Raw genomic sequence first — 16,982 nt, 5'->3', positions numbered from 1 at the left:
TTAAGGACGCGATATAAGTAAAATAAGAAATTATTAATTTTCCCTTTACCAATAATTAGTAATTGCTAATTACTACAATAAATTAATTCTTCTTTAAGGAACCTGAGTAATCGCTCCGACTACATTGGACTGTGACGTCATAAACAAAATAATAATACATTAAAGTTTCTGGTATCCCTTTTGTACATAAAGAAAATTTAGGTAAAACAAAATAATAAGATTATCTGTAAAAGTGGGTTAAAGCTGTACTGCTCTTGTCAGCCAGTAAATAATCATAAAAAGCATGTAAAATACGTTTACTAGCGTTTATTCATTGTGCATGCATATAGGCCTGTTCTTTTGCCTTATTTCGATCAATCGTTTGTCTTTGTCTGTCTAACAGACCGATAACAAAGAGGTTATATAATCTCTTTGACCGATAATCATGGACATAGGGAAGATTCGAACCAAAAAAATCATGGATATAGGGAAGATTCGAACCAAAAATCGTGGATATTACCGACACGATCGTGGACATTGGCTACATAGTTCAATGTCCACGTTTTGTGGACATAGAGGCGCTTCAAATCTCTATCTTTATTCCCTTGCTGTGGCTTGGACTTAATTCAGATTGCCGAAGTCTACCGAAGTCCGACGTCTCGAGTCGAAGTAATCGTCTCGCCGGTCGCTGCTACTCGCCGCGAAGTTATGGCTCGACGGCAGGAATTTAGGTTATAACCTTACAATTTACAATATTTGATTGTTAGACAGAATATTCCCACCATCTCCGATTGTGATAAAATTAGGCTCATTCGACGCGTTTTCATTCAAAACGAAAGAATCTGGCGGAAGAACGCGGCAATCCATCTTGTGAATCGAGTTATTAAGCGTTAAAGGCTACTATTCAGGTTAGGAAATATGTCTTCCGACTCAATATGAATGCTATGTGTACGCATTGATATATCATGTATGTACGATATGATCGCAATATGTAAATATTTGTTTCATTAAATAGATGCTTACGCTTTTTTTTCACACAAGCATGCGTAATGAGCTGTGATCATGTACGCAAATTCACTGCTTTAAAAATACAAAAGTACTGCTTCAAAATGACAACAAATCAATATTTTAAAACCACAAAAGTACTGCTTCAAGAACACAAATTCACTGCTTTAAATACACAAATTCTTTGCATTAGCAGTGAAAGTAAAGTACGTACATATAGTGCTCATCTCGGAATGATAAATTTCCTAATCTGAATAGTCGTCAACTGCTACGTTTTTTTGTCAGATATTTTCGTTTTGAGTGAAAACGCGTCGAATGAGCCTAATTTTATCACAATCAGAGGTGGTAGAGATATTTTATATAATTACCCAATATTTTATTAGTAAGCCATTCTGTTATATAAATTTTATGTAATTTTATTTGCAAACTATTTTTATGGGAATCAGTTTATAGATTATGAAATGTTTTAAGAAAATATGCTCTTTAATAATCCTTTCCAGCAAGAATTTTAATGTAGAACTGCAACTTCCAGGTATTATGTAAGATAAAGACGAGGAATAACTAATAAGAAGATTAAGAAAGTAAAAGTGATTTGCAGTTACATTGCTGTTTTAAATTAGTTTATTTATACAAAGATGGAGAAAAAAGAAAAAAATTTTTCTTCAAAGCATTCACAGACATCGCGAGATAAGTATGATGAGAAGATCGATATATCATCTAACATGCAAATACTGTTCGAAAAACATTTTATCATCTCAAATGTGCAACAAGATAGACAAACATATGTATTACCTCAGGTAGAGTCTATGTTTACAGAACCACCATGGCAGCTGAACACATTGCAGAAAATAAAAAGAGATCTGAATGAAGTGAAGGGTCGCCTGAACAATTTTAATCTCAGCAAATGGCAGCAGCACACAAATCGAATGAATGAAGCAGGTGAAGTTGTATCCATGGTAAGAGAAAATATACAAGCAGAACTTGTGACTCAAGCCTGGTGCAAGTTCTATGAAATTGCTAGCAATTTTTCTCTGGTGCCATTGAATGAAATTTACCGTGAAGTAGACAGTAAAAGTTTCAAGTCCGTGCATCTTTGCGAAGCGCCAGGTGCATTTGTGACTGCTCTGAACCACTGGCTGAAGACAAATGCACCTGATGTTCAGTGGAATTGGCTAGCCACCACTTTAAATCCTTACTGTGAAGGAAATTCGTACGATAGTATGATCGCAGACGATAGATTTATCAGACACACTCTGAAACATTGGTGCTTTGGCGCCGATAACACGGGAAATATTATGGATCTGAAAAATGTAGATACTCTGGTGAAGAAATCTGAGTCCCTGGATAGTGAAGGACGGATTCTACTGGTCACCGCGGATGGTAGTATAGACTGCATGAATTTGCCTGGAGAGCAGGAGAGCACTGTAGCACAATTGCACTTGTGCGAGACAGTGGCCTGCTTGCATCTCCTGCAAAAAGGTGGTAATTTCTTGCTGAAGCTCTTTACTCTGTTCGAGCACAGCTCCGTGTGCTTGATGTATCTGCTGTCTTGTGCCTTCCAACAGGTCAGCGTAACGAAACCAGCGACCAGCAAAGGAGGAAACTCGGAAATGTATATTGTTTGTATGAATTTCAAGGGCAGAGATTACATAGCACCGTATTTATGTACACTTAAGTATTATTACGGCAAGGTGCCACCTGTGAATGCAATGTTTAACCTGCGGGATATTCCAGATGGCTTTTTACGGAGGATTGAACAGTGCAGCAAATTTTTCAAGTTTCATCAGTGCCGGGTCATAGAGGATAACATAAGAACGTTTCACACGAGAAATAATTTTTCTACATCATTTATCAAACGAATGATCAGTATCAAATATCTCAAAAACTACAGATTAAAAAAAATAGATTCTGCGGACGAAATAGTCGGCCGGGAGATAATTGAAAAAACCAACAATCAATTTATGAATAAAAAATTCCACGTCGATTCGTACAATGAGCGTTGCAAAAGTCAAGACTTGGAACCGGAAGAGCGTTTGTAACAAGTATGGAATAATGCAAAAGAGATTGAATGGCCGTCAAAAAAATTTTATATTGTAAGCAAATTTTTCAATTGTGTTTCTAAAATGTCTTTAAGATATAAAAAAAAAACCTACATATATCATGTAACTTTCACAATTTAAGAAATGTCGATTTTCGTAAAATTCTGTCGCATTCCAAATTGACAAATTAAAGTTAAAAAGAAAATTAATAAAATATTTTAATTTATATAATTAAAATTATAATTAAATAAACAGGCAAGTAAGAGTAAACTGCGATTAAAGGAGCGCTAAAATAATCTATATTTGAACATGGCCGGAGACACTACCGCGTCTCCTGATATTATATAATTTCATGTATATACAATATTATTCCATTTTCGGACGTTTTGACTGACTTTCTGTCATCTTTAACGAATTATGTAACATGTATATGTACATGACGTTATTCGATCATCGAAGTAATCCTTATTACATAGTAATAATACATATCACTATTCGATCCGATGAGTCACTTGTAATAACAATTTTAAAAAATTGACAACACTATTTATTAAAATTCGACAATTTCCTCTTAGATTGCATTTGCGTTTACTGTATCATTTGGACTATGGTAACGAGATCGTACTTACACATGTTATATATACGTATGTTACATAATTCTCTGAAGATGATTGAAAGTCTGTTGAAACGAATGAAAATGGAATAATATTGTACATACCATACATGAAACTATAGAATATATAGATTAATTTTAGCTTATCTTTAACCGTGTAGTTTACTCTCACTTTCCTGTTTATTTAATTAATTTTAGTTTTAATCTCAGGAGTCCCCTATTATCATACTTATATTTATTTTAATCTATAGTAATGCTTACGAAGTAATTTATTCATAGAAACTTATATATTACTGTAGTTTAAAAAATATTTTTTTTATTGTATGTACATCTGAGAAAAAATCATAAATATACATCATTTACAACGTGGTTATTTTACTTTTATAGTGGAATCTACAGACATTACCAGAATCTTTAGAGATACAAACGGGAAAGTTGTTTAACAAAATATGCAGTTCACGCTTTTGCGACTTGAAAATTCTGCAAATATTGGATAAAATTGATAACGCAATGCAAGATATGCACAACACCGTCTGCTTTCCACCAGCAGAAATTATGAGAGAATTCGTACAACATATCGATCAAAGCTATGAGATATTAAGCTTCCAATTCGTACAAAATTACGATAGTTATCGGATAATTACCGAAATTTATGATCGATTAAAGAAGCTCGAATCCGAGCAAACACTCATTTTAATTGGTTACTCTTTATTAACGCAGTTCAATATTGGCCTTCTATATCTTTTAGGAAATTCCTTTAATAAAATTATTGTTGAGATTCATGATAATGAAGGCTATCGTCTTAAATTGGAGAATTATCGGCGCAATGAGAAAGTACTGGAATATTTAGATGAAATTTTGATCACATCTCATAACGCACGTGAACAAGATATGGCAGTTTTGTCAATAATACCTATAACAGTTTTATATGGTAAGATTCATGAATACATACATAAGAAAAAGGAAATTTTGATTTTTTTTCATTTTAATAACATATTTTGTGCAATTACATCCTCACTAAGTTGTATACAAAGAATCTGGTAATAGGTATATTTTGATGAACACAAAACAATATTTCTTATTAAAAATTAAAGTAATTTTTTTCTTTGTCTACACTTAATATATACACAATTCTTTTTAAGAGATTGATATACATGTGTATATAATAAAGGAAGGCATTAAAGAGAGAGTGATTTTTATTTAAAAAGATGTAAGTAAAAGGAAGTGTTTTTTTTAAATAGATTTTGATGTGTATACATAATTATTAATAAATTCTTAGCATTTGGGAATTTCTTAGCAATTGGGAAATTCTTTAAAAATAAAGCTCAAACATGGTATATTTGTTCAAATTTCAATATTCTTGCTCAATTTTTGAGATGTTTTCCAAACGCCACGAACTTTTTAATAACTATCGTATTCAAAATTCTATTAAAGAACCTATTTTTTTTAGCTATATTTTTGGATAAAAATCAATCTTTTTTCAATATCTATAACTTCATAGTTACGAGATTAAATTTTTGTCGACGAAAAACCATTTCAATCTTAAACAAAGAATATTGTTATTCGTATAAAAAATGCACCTATTATCTTATTTTTAGTAGATCTTTGACAATACATTTTCTTTCTAGAATGCAACAAGTTTCCTATGATGATGCTACTTAATCATCTGATGATCAAACTATATGCTTGTCATGTTATCAATACGATACTTGATAAAAAGTTATAGCAGTGTGAAACTTATATGTATATTCATATGATTGTGTGTATAATTATAAATAATTACATGTATATACCAGGAGGAATAAAAAATTACTTTTTAAAAGTAACAAGTTACAGTTACGTTACCGAGTAAAAAAAGTAACGAGTTACCGCTTTTTAAAAGTAACTTGTTACAGTTACTCGAAAGGTAACTTTTCGTTATTTTTCCGTTACTTTTTAAAAATCAGTCTGAAAATGTACTTTTGCAGTATTTTTTGTTTAAACGTTAATAAAAGCAATATATATAGATATAGCATGTATAACACTGACATATATAGTTTTATTTTTGTTTTTTTTTTTTAACACAATTTCGTAATTCTAATACTGTAAAATATGCAGCAAACTGAGAGATATATATATATATGTCCGATTATATGTATCACATAGAAGACAGAAGTGCAAAATAATTCCTGAAGTAATGGTACTGTTATATATTTCTTAATTGTCAAAGATCACTTCAGGATCGCTACAGCAGTTGACTAAAATATTTTAGGAATTTTTTTATACTTCGTAAAAAACTAAAAGATTATATAGGATTGTATAGGACTATCTAAATTACAATATAAAAATTAGAAGTTAAAAGAAAAATTGAGAAATACACATATTATAACACAACTATATTTTTACTTAATCTATACTTTTAGCTGTAAATCAAATATTTTGATAGAAAGAAAATTATAACGTTATTTTCTAAAAATAAACCAAAATTTCTGTGAAATTTTTATATATCCTATAATACCTTCTAGAATATTTTATTGATTAAATTATATTATCCCGTTAAAATAGGTGTATTTTATTTCATACATAATGCATTATCCTTGTTTAACGAATGTAAACAAGGGAAACGGATCTGAAGCTACCACGACATTCTGTCGATATCAAAAATATTACAACAGTTCCAGTAGCACTTTTCACAGTTCTACAGTTCCTTATAAAAATAAACAATAGTTCCGCATTTTGTAATACTAAAAAATTAAAAATGAAAATGTCGTACTAACTTCGAGAATCTAGCATGACATTTTCTCGTCTAAAGTACCAAAAAACGACAAATATTATCAATTTTGGCAACAGTTCCAATTAGTACTACTCGAGTTCTACTAAAATATATAATATAAAAACAAAATTTCAACAATTACTAATAATTATAAAATTAAATATAAGTACAACACGACACTTGGAGAGAAAGTATCATGCTGGTTATTTATACCAGTTTTAATGCCAGTTCTAGTTAGTACTGGCAGAGTTCTATGCTCTGCAATCATTTTTAAGCAAAGTTCCGGCCGCTACATATTTTTAATCAATTTTTTAATCTCCGTGTCCATCACGTCACTTTTTCTCCAAGTGTCGTGCTGGACGCATGGAGATTAAAAAATTGACTAAAAATTTGTAGCAGAACTCTGTTTTAAAATGATTGCAGAGCATAGAACTCTGCCAGTACTAACTAGAACTACGTATTTTATACGTAATCATAGATGGGCACGTGTTGTATGCTATTAGAGGAGAAACCTGAGTGTGGACGTCTCGGCTTTTTTCGTATATTAAACTTTTTAGGGTAGTGTCCAAATTTTTTTGTTTCTTTTCCATACCTATGTGAGTTAGACAAGAACGAACAATTATTATTTTTGATTAATCTAATCCGTGTAATATCATGAAAAAAACCACAAAGACGTAGACATTACCCTATGAAATTTTGTACACGAAAAAGGTTGAAATGTCCACTCTCAGATTTCCGATTTTTCTGCAATTTCAACCTAATTCTATTAAATTTATAAGAATTATAGTAAAGTCACTAAAATAATATAAAGTTTCGCAAACTTGACTCCATCTTTATACAAGAGACGGCCGTTTTCAAACTTATATATTTGTATAAACGTATTTTATTTGGAAAAATAAAACCGTAAAATATGTAAATCAGAGAGAGTTTTTTAATTGTAAGTAGTTTATTTACGAATCTCAAAAGAAACATAATAAGGACAAATAACATATGTATGTAAGAATATACGATGAATATAAAAGTGTTCTATTTTTTATTTACAATTTTTTATTCAGCGGATATATAATACTACTGTCAATTAGTTTAGTATTCTTTGATCTTAATTTTGCGATTAGAATTATTATCTAATCTCTAATGCAGTAGACGTGTTATACGATATAATCTATTTCGAGAGATTGATGTATCACTGATTATGAGCATCAATGACCTATAAAGCGAATTAATCCGTTAAGATCTATTACACGGTTAAATCAGATCAAAAATAAATATATACATATATGAGGCAAAAAGGATTAATATAATTATTGCATAAACCAGCTTCACACAATAGGCAAGAGTCCACGTCGCTATATAATACATATGTACGTATAGTACACAGGCAACACAATCGAATGCGCTTCGAAGACCAGGTTTGACCTTTTTGTTTTTCGACAGTATGAGAATTTATTTGCTCGCTATTCGCATAGCACCGCGGCAGTGCTCGATGCATATCGGTTTGTATTTGTTTTAATAGATCGCATAAATATTTTCTTCATCTGCACGCAACGCGCGATTTATAGTTGACGGTATTTGCGTATTCGGAATATGCGTGCGAACAACAGTTAATATAAACTACAAACTACACGCAGTGCACGATATTGATAAACTATTTTCGCGACACGAGAAATTGGAAAACGAAATTCAAACCATTGAGAACACTTGATCGCCTATCACTCAGATAGTAATAAAATAATAAAAAATATATCGATTGTAATATAATGTAAATTATTTGTATATTTTGAATAGATGTTGAGAATAGTTAAGAATATTCATGTATATTATTCAAAATTTTATGTTTAAAGATGTAATCAATGCTTGAAATTTCAGAAGAAACGTTCAACAATTCCATTTTATAGGCATATTAATAAATTATAGAGATTTACAGGATTTGCAGATAATTTAAAATGTTATAAAGTAGATGACGAAGCCTGCAGCTAGAAATATCGTGTAAAAAATCGATTAAAAGCGAACATTGTAACATACATTGCAACAGGGATGCTGCGTACGCCAAAAATAATAGCTACTCTCTACTAATTAAAATTTTTTGATGAAATTAATTAAAAAATAAACAATGTATATTGTGGGAGACGAAATTTCATTATACTAACTAGTCCCACCATTGCAGCATTGAAATTAAATGACGCTATTAGTGCGTCCCGAATAAATTCAGACATGGAACTTTTTGAATGTACCATATACATATATTACAAATAAATTAGATTCACATTCGAGCAATATTGCTGGAACGTTACAATGTTGTAATATTACTAGATTGATTTACGCTGTATGGGAACAGCAACTTCTGATAATTGGACGATGCTGAGCATGAAATTTTCGCGTGACAAATATTTGATTTTACGTTTAACGCCGGATTATTCGACGCACGTTGTTACTGTGTCACGCATCGTTTGCGAATAATGAACATTTCCATACAATTCGTAACATGTAAATTATTACGAGTGAAAAAACAAATTTTTTTTGCACAGTAATACAGAATTAGTGAATATTTGTATCAAATTAACATCTTTATCAGATTTTCTTATTAGACGAAAATCACTAATATCGACATATTACTTTGTTTTTTGAATAATATTTTCTAAACAAAACTTTTAAAACATAAATACAAAAACTAGAAAGTATTTTTATTAGATAATATAGCAATTTTTATAATATCCTTATTATTTGTAATTTTGCAAATTAATTTTCGTATATAAGATAAGCAAAATTTTCTATTCTTTTTCTTTTACATTATATAATCATACACATCTATATTAAATATTTACAAATTAATATATGTATATATATAAAATTTTTTAGATTTTTTTACTTATAAAATGTTTTTTATCAATAACATCGATATTGCTCGATAACTAAAGAAAGTATATATATTATTCTTCACTTGCAGAATTTCGCTAAAAGATGTCGCTACTCTTCTTACGGAGTCACTCTGATTAAAGAATTTCTAGTAAATATTATATCTTTTTAAAAAAAGGTAAAAAAAGCGCTAAGGGTGCGTATTTCTGGTAAAAAAAACTATTTGGGCTAGTTTCACCAGTCCTAATTATTTAATCGGCTGTGGAACTGACTAATCACATTTGCTATTTAGTAGAACAACGCCAATTAATTAATCGGCTGTGGAGTTGACTAATTGCATTTCCTGTTTAGTAAAAATTCTACTGATAAAAAAAACATTTGGGCCAGTTTTACCAATGTTAATATACTTAATTGGCTGTGGAACTGACTAATTACATTTGTTATTTAATAGAATATTAGCCTTATTACTTAAATCTAAGGATATGTATCATTTGTATAAGATTTGATATCAATAGTCTCGGCGCCAAGTTAAATTCTACCTTATTACTTACAACACAAGTGGTACCTTTAATCTTTAAAAACCCATGTAGTACTATTATTTAAATTTTATTAAATTAAAAAGTAAAACCCATGTGATACTATCTTTATAAATAATACAGCAACAAATAATGGTGATATATACGGAATTTATAATAAAATAAAAAAATAAAAAACACTATTAAATCACATACAACTATTAATTTGAGATATAAATGGATGAAAGATGTATTCGTGTTATTTTTAAAAATATATGAATATTTGTAAGAATGTCATTAAAAATTGGGTTCATTCATATTCTCTTCTAACTTCTCGTTATCTTTCTCCCTTTTGGCTTCTGACAAATAAGTAAATAACTCTGCTGTCCAATTGTTGAAAATAAATTCGCGTAAAATGTTCGTCATTTAAGGCCGTTATTTAAAGAAAAAATACCTGCAGCGAATTATATATTTGTGGTAATATTTTACTAACGTGAATTTCATATTTAATTGTTATATCCCTTTAAATGACGTATTTCGATATTTTTTATCACACGATTTCAAATTATATTGTAACAAAATATGTATATTGTAATGACTTGCAGCTTTTCATCAAACTAAGTTTTATATCCATTGTAATAATCACAATTTTGAATAAATAACACTTCATTTTGACACAGGACTTGAAAATATATTGTATAATAATATCTGCAAAAGTATAGCTTACACAGAACGAATTTCCAGCAATATCCAAAATGCATTTGTTCCGGATTACACATATGTTATTATTCTACCGTATTCTATAGGCAAATATGTTATTCGCAAGGACATATTTGCATTTAAAAATAACATTCAGCAGATATCAGTCATATAAAATATAGCGGAAAAGAGTAATCCAAAGAAATAAAAATATCGAACAAAATTATTTGTCATTATCAATCTACACTGTGTAATTTTAATTGTATCGTTAATTTATCTATATATTTACTGAGGTATATATAATTCTTTAATAATAAGATATATCTCCAACATACAAATTCACAATCAATATTTTATTAAAATAATATTTTACATTAAAATACAAGGATATTATTAAAAGGAATTTAATGGATGTACCAAGACATTATAATATGTATTTCAGAAAAAAAATCTGGAAAACAAATGTGGGATCTAAATTCAGAAACACGTCAAGCTCCGCGTAGCATTCCAAACGCTATCACACATGCACCAATATAAAACAAATCTCATAAAATGTTTCAATTAAACAAACATATTAAACCGTTCACTTTCCCGGAAATTTATTTCATTAAGGATCAATATGCATGACTCTAACCGTTTGACCACTTAACTGATACAGTGCAATAGATATTAATATTAACCGTTGTTTCCCACCTTTATATACACTGATCTGATAAATAAACATGTACATAGCGCAACCGCGCACGCGACGGATGCAATAAATATCGTGCGTGTATCCGCGCTTATGAAACGCGCGACAAAATGAAAGAAAAAAAACCAAATGTTTTACACATTAATGGAATGTGTGTAACCCTAATTAACCATAAATTTCCATGATTATAGATTGCGGCAATGTTTATAAATTAGATATTATTATTGGATGCGAGAGAGAGAGAGAGTGAGGAGCGTGTAACGGCACCGGTGATTATCTCATTGCGCGCGTGAGATTTATTTCGAAAGGATCATGCCATTTTCGTAGTGTGTCCTTCGGACGGTGTAATGGAATCGATTTCGAAAGACGATCCTTTGATTCATACCCGCTCAGCGATGCGTATAATATCCATGGCCCGATCGAGAGCCTTGAACGTTGTAGTAAACGCGATTGCACCTGTCACTTCACGAACACACGTGGCGGTATCATTGCGAAAGAATCCGCTACAGCTGTTACAGGACAAGTCGGAAGAGATCCCTGACACTTCAACATTAACCGCAACCTTCGATGTACTTTCTATTTGACCATCAAATTGTCATTATCATATTTCCGATTGCATGATGGTTGCTTTAAATATAATTTATGTCGCCAAATTATCATTGTGGTACATTTATTTATGTTGTAAGATATCATTATACTAGCTGAATTCTGGGAATATGACGATTTTTAAAATAAAGTAATATGAGTTATACGTTAAGTATTAATTTCTTGTTATATAGATAATAATAGGAAATAGAGTGTCATTTAATTGTGGTTATATTTGAGTAATGACTATGTTCAGTAAAGTAGCTCAGTGAGACCCTTCGTCTAATACAATCTAGGTTTTCTTTTAGTAAAAATAAAATTCCCTCACAAATTGGTGAATAAAAATTTTTTTTACCATTTTTCAATTTTTATTCAATAAAGATTTCAGCATTTAAATTAAAACCCATTTAATAATATAATAGAGATATTGAAAAATATAAATGGACTTCTTTACATTTTTTGAAAGCCTAGAACAATAAAAAACTTGAATTAAATAAAAAAAGATCTAGTTTGCAGATAGAGGAAGTAAAACTATGATTACAGATAGAGGGTTAATATGATTGATTTTTGTCTTATTAGTTGTTCGCTGGGAGGCCGACATTCAGTTCTTATAATGAAGATCGTATTAATTATAGCCTTGAAATATCATAAATCAATCACAGAGCCGTATTAATGTCTTAATACATTGCTTAACGGTCTTGTAATAAGAATAAACTGTGAATACCGGCCTAAGTGTAGAAATGAATAAAGAACCATTGAACGCTCACTGAGCTGCTTTGTCCGCAGTTATTATTCAAATATACTATAAAATATGCTTAAGTGACATTCCATTTCCTATTATCATATAACAAGTAATTAATATTTAAGTTATATTGTTTTATTTAAAAAATCATCAGACCCCCTGTGGCTTTGTATTATGACATTTTCTATATTATTCTTTTTTTATTATTATATCTTCTTACATTTTATGAGAGAGAAAGCTCTCAGTTTTCGATTCTACTCCAGGATGTGTCAAAATCAAATAATTATGAAATTGCGATTGCAAATTTATTCTTGTGGGTAATTAAATACGTATGACACTGATTTGTCGTTTTCAAAATGCAGTTTCTCAACTGAAAAAGCACACTCGATCAGAAGGCAGTCTGAGTGCTCGCGCAGCCACTTACTTCCGTCTCTTCGCTTGACTTTTATTTAGCTTGCTTCTCAATCACGCGGCGACTCTTTTCTCCTTATTGAAATTATCGATCGCGCACGGAGGGGAACACCAACAGTATAGAGCGACGTCGTCGTTAACTTCAGAAGCCACGCAATCTTCCTTCTTGGATGCATTAAGCGTTCTCCACGCTTTCTATCTTGACGGTATTACCGGTACTTAGGAAACTCGCATCGCCGATATTTCCGCGATAAAAACGCGCGCGCGCACACCCGACGATGTGATATACTTATACATATATATATTGTAAAACATCGATCTCTTGCATCAGGTATAACTGAATATTTAGCATAAAATATTCTTAATTATTATTATTGGCAACGAGAGGAGGACGCAAATTTTCGCCGTGGCGTTGTTTACGCGACTCGCGAATTAGCAATTTATCGCCGTGGAGTACCTCTCGGTACCACGCAGAAAGAGAGAGAGAGAGAGTGAGAGAGAGAGAGAGAGGACGAGACAGCCGATCGGCGATCCCTACGTTGCAGGGATAAATGCAATTTGCTCGAAGGGAGGCTAATGTAGAAGTTAGTAGACAGGCGATGCTGTAGGTCACGACATAATCCGATTTCCCGGGCGTTAATACAGGCGTCCTGAACTGGTATAGCTGCGTGTACTCGCCGTTACTTCTAAACTGGCCATTTTCACGATACAGGCGCTTCTGGACTCTTAACGAGACGACGCCCGATATCGCCGTTGTCATTAATAACGTCGATGCAGGCGCGGGCCTTGAGCGCCTTCCCAAAGTCCCTTCGCACTCGCAGAGTCAAGTTAAACAGATTGGTAATTTTATTTTGCCCTGGAACAGTATACCCTCAAGACAAGTGAATAATAATTGCATGCACATATTAATAGACAGCTAATATGAAAAATACAAACGTGAATATGCGTGAGTATATTAATAGCAAAGTGTGTATGCCTAGCGATCAGCCAGCTGTAAATATAACGAGGACGAAATATGCATAAATCGAACGGAGGGAGGAAAATATAAACTTTATCGTAATATATAAAAAATTCCATAAAACAGAAAGGGACCGTACAGTAAAACCAGACGTTACAAAATGAATTGTAAAAAATAAGAATAAAATAAGATAAATTAGAATGGAATCGAATATAGTGCGAAGGCAAGAAAGAAGAGCCGGTTGAATAAAATGCCAATAATCACAAATAGATGTTTGCGTTAAAGAATCCTACTTTCGAATCTGTTCAGAGGATGCGAAAATGCATCGGGCAAACAAGAACAGCAACGTGAATGCTGGAAGGGGAATCTAGAAAAAGCTGACGAGCTTAACGGGGTCGCTATGCAACGGGTAGCCGGTTGCATCCCTTTCTTGCGGCGTTCCTTTAAATCGCCCGGATCTCATATGCCGCCCCATTCCCTTCTGTTGCATTCTCGTTCGTTCCGGCCACTCCGGAACACGTTTCGGTCGATCGATTTCGCGGTGGATACGCAGGCGGTCGGTACGGAGCGCAGGAGAAGCCGGAAAAGCGCGCGCGTAAAGGGCGGCGAAACAGGGGCGAGGTTGGCGACGAGGGAGGGGAAGGCGAGCATATAGGTCGGAAGGGGAAAAAAAGGAACGCTGCCGCGGAAACGAGATCGCGAAATAAAAGGGTTGTGAGAGTCGAGCACGCGGAACAGGACAGAAGCGAGAGAGAAACGACTAAAGAGGAAAGGTGCGAGACATAGAGACCGAGAAAGAGAGAGAAAAGAAGAAAGAGAGAGAGAGAGAGAGAGAGAAATAAGAGGGAGGAAGAAAAAGGGATGATGGAGACCGGAAGTGCGAGAGACAGAGAGGAGACCGCGTTCAACTACCCACCTACCTACGGGGGTGAAGAACGGCTCGTTTGCTCCGGCCTCCAACCACCCCCGCGAGCCAACCCCCGGCCGCCAACCGCCTCTCTTTTTCCAGCGTTCCTTCCACTACCCTCTTTTTCCTCGTTCGTCGTGTCTCCCGTTGCATCCGTCTTCCTCGTTCCCGCATGTAAAACATACCTTTCCCAATTCTCCCTTCTGCCGTGTGTTTCTCTCCCTCTCTCTCCCTTTCGCGACGGGAAAACAAATTCATCCGTGTGGTAGCGAGTCTCTTCCAGTAGTCGTCCTCGCTCGCGCGGCGCTTTGAATGTAACTAATTAGTAACTACGTTCAGCGTGACGTAATAAGCAGACGGCTTCTGCTAGCGAGCTCGCTGCCGCGTGCGGTGTGCTCGTTATCGTTTTATTTCGAACTTTTCATCCCCTTCCCACTAGCGACCGGTTCGCTCTCCCGTTCGCCATCATTCGCCACGACGACGACGACGACAACGACGACGACGACGACGACGATGACGACGACGATGAGAACGAGGATGAGAACGACGAGACTGCGCCCCGTGCCTCTTCCGTTTTTATCGCACTTGCCTATTACTTTCGCTCCCTGTGCCATCGCTCTCCACTTTTTTCCAACACCCTCGCTGAGATGAAAAGAACTCGACCCGCTCCGAGCATCCGAGAACCACAACAGCCAAACAAAACCATTCTTTCTGTTCGTGTGTAGGTTTTTACAAATGGATTTTGAATTCCATGGACGGAATTGGGTAAAATAGCCATACGTCTGAGGACAATAGCGGGACGAAATTCTATCTCTCAATCACTTATTTGTCAAATATATTTTTCCGTATATAAAATACATCACGCATGAATGAGAAGATTGGAGAGCGGCTCCGAAATATATGAAATAAATGCAATTTCCTGCGAATAGTTTCCGATATTTTCAATTCGAGCTTGCAGTGTCCCGACTCACTTTGCCATTATGCAAACATTCGGTTATTACACGTGCTGCATATTTAACTTTTGCAATCCAACGATATATATAGTTTTATTTATACTGTATTTGCTCGACTTGAAATGGCGTCGCTTCGTTGCAAATTACGGTTTGCACAGACTTTGCCCCTCTCGAGCGTCTCCGCTCCAATCCAAAATCGAACTGGCGTGACGAGAAATCGTCGGCGACTCGAGCGAACGTGAGCTCCGAGCGGATCCAATTTTCGCGAATTTCGAAGTTCGTCCACGAACTCGCCGGGTCGCGTAGCTTGTAACGGACATGTAACTTCGGTCGCGATTAAAACCGCGAGTTGCGCCGGCACGGCGCGAATATACGCGAATATCTCTCGGTGATAGACGGTACGGGCGGGAGTTTCGCAAATAATATCAGTTGGTTGTTCCAACTGATCGGCCGCACCGTCGGGAATACACCGACGTCATGAAGAGGTGATAATTAATTGCTTCCCGCGCCATCGATTATTTATATCGCGTCAAGCATAACGCGAGACAAATGCGGATATATACACGATTGAAGTGGAATCCCTCGCTCCCTTTCTTCCGTAAAAGTTTAACAGAGATAGATGATTTGGCTGAGATATACACGTACTCGATTATTATTAATACCATTTTTATTAGAGGAAAAGGTGTTAGCACCCCATTTACATTTTATACAATAACTTGATTGATAATCAATATTCTTAACGATCACATTCGCCACAAGATGTTCAATCAATTCTATAGACTCGAAGTTACGAAGCATTTATTACTTAGAACACTATAAAAATGTAATAATGATTCGAAAAGAAACAAGAATAATAATATGGACTTCCACAAAAATAGACTTAATTAATTTTGTTTTATAAACAGTATTTGGTTAAGATATTATCAAAAACAGTAAAATATTGCAGTATGAAAGAAAATGTACGTATACGTAACTTCTTCCATAATGGGCTGCTCAGTATTAAAACCTTGGTATTATACTAGTTAGTAGTAGCATATAACATAAAAACTATTGATTAACAGTAGAATTTATACAATCGATTTAAAAAATAATTATTTTCATGTAAAAATATGAAAAAACAAAGGCCGTCAACAATCAGCACGCTTGGAGAATCACATTAGCAAACTGTCATGCTATTGTTTAACTTTGTATAGCTCGAAAAATGCATATACAGTCAAATAAAATGTTAAATGACAAATTATTTATACTCGTATGATAATACACTGAAATTTAAGAAGAAT

General features: G+C 33.7%; 1 protein-coding gene across 1 annotated transcript; it reads left to right on the top strand.

Annotated features, from left to right (window-relative positions):
* The first annotated feature begins 630 nt into the window (after positions 1-630).
* Positions 631-5,362, top strand: aft (cap methyltransferase 2). The gene is given in 4 exon segments (XM_018551631.1): positions 631-710; positions 1,517-3,077; positions 4,024-4,567; positions 5,265-5,362. Coding segments are annotated over 3 exon segments (2,100 nt in total). The 5' UTR covers positions 631-710; positions 1,517-1,619.
* The last annotated feature ends 11,620 nt before the right edge of the window (positions 5,363-16,982 follow it).

The sequence above is a fragment of the Cyphomyrmex costatus genome, unplaced genomic scaffold, assembly GCF_001594065.2.
Source record: "Cyphomyrmex costatus isolate MS0001 unplaced genomic scaffold, Ccosl1.0 scaffold142, whole genome shotgun sequence".
In the NCBI taxonomy this organism is placed as follows: Eukaryota; Metazoa; Arthropoda; class Insecta; order Hymenoptera; family Formicidae; genus Cyphomyrmex; species Cyphomyrmex costatus.
Note: the sequence above shows the minus strand (reverse complement) of the source record. Positions and strands in the feature narration are given on the sequence as shown.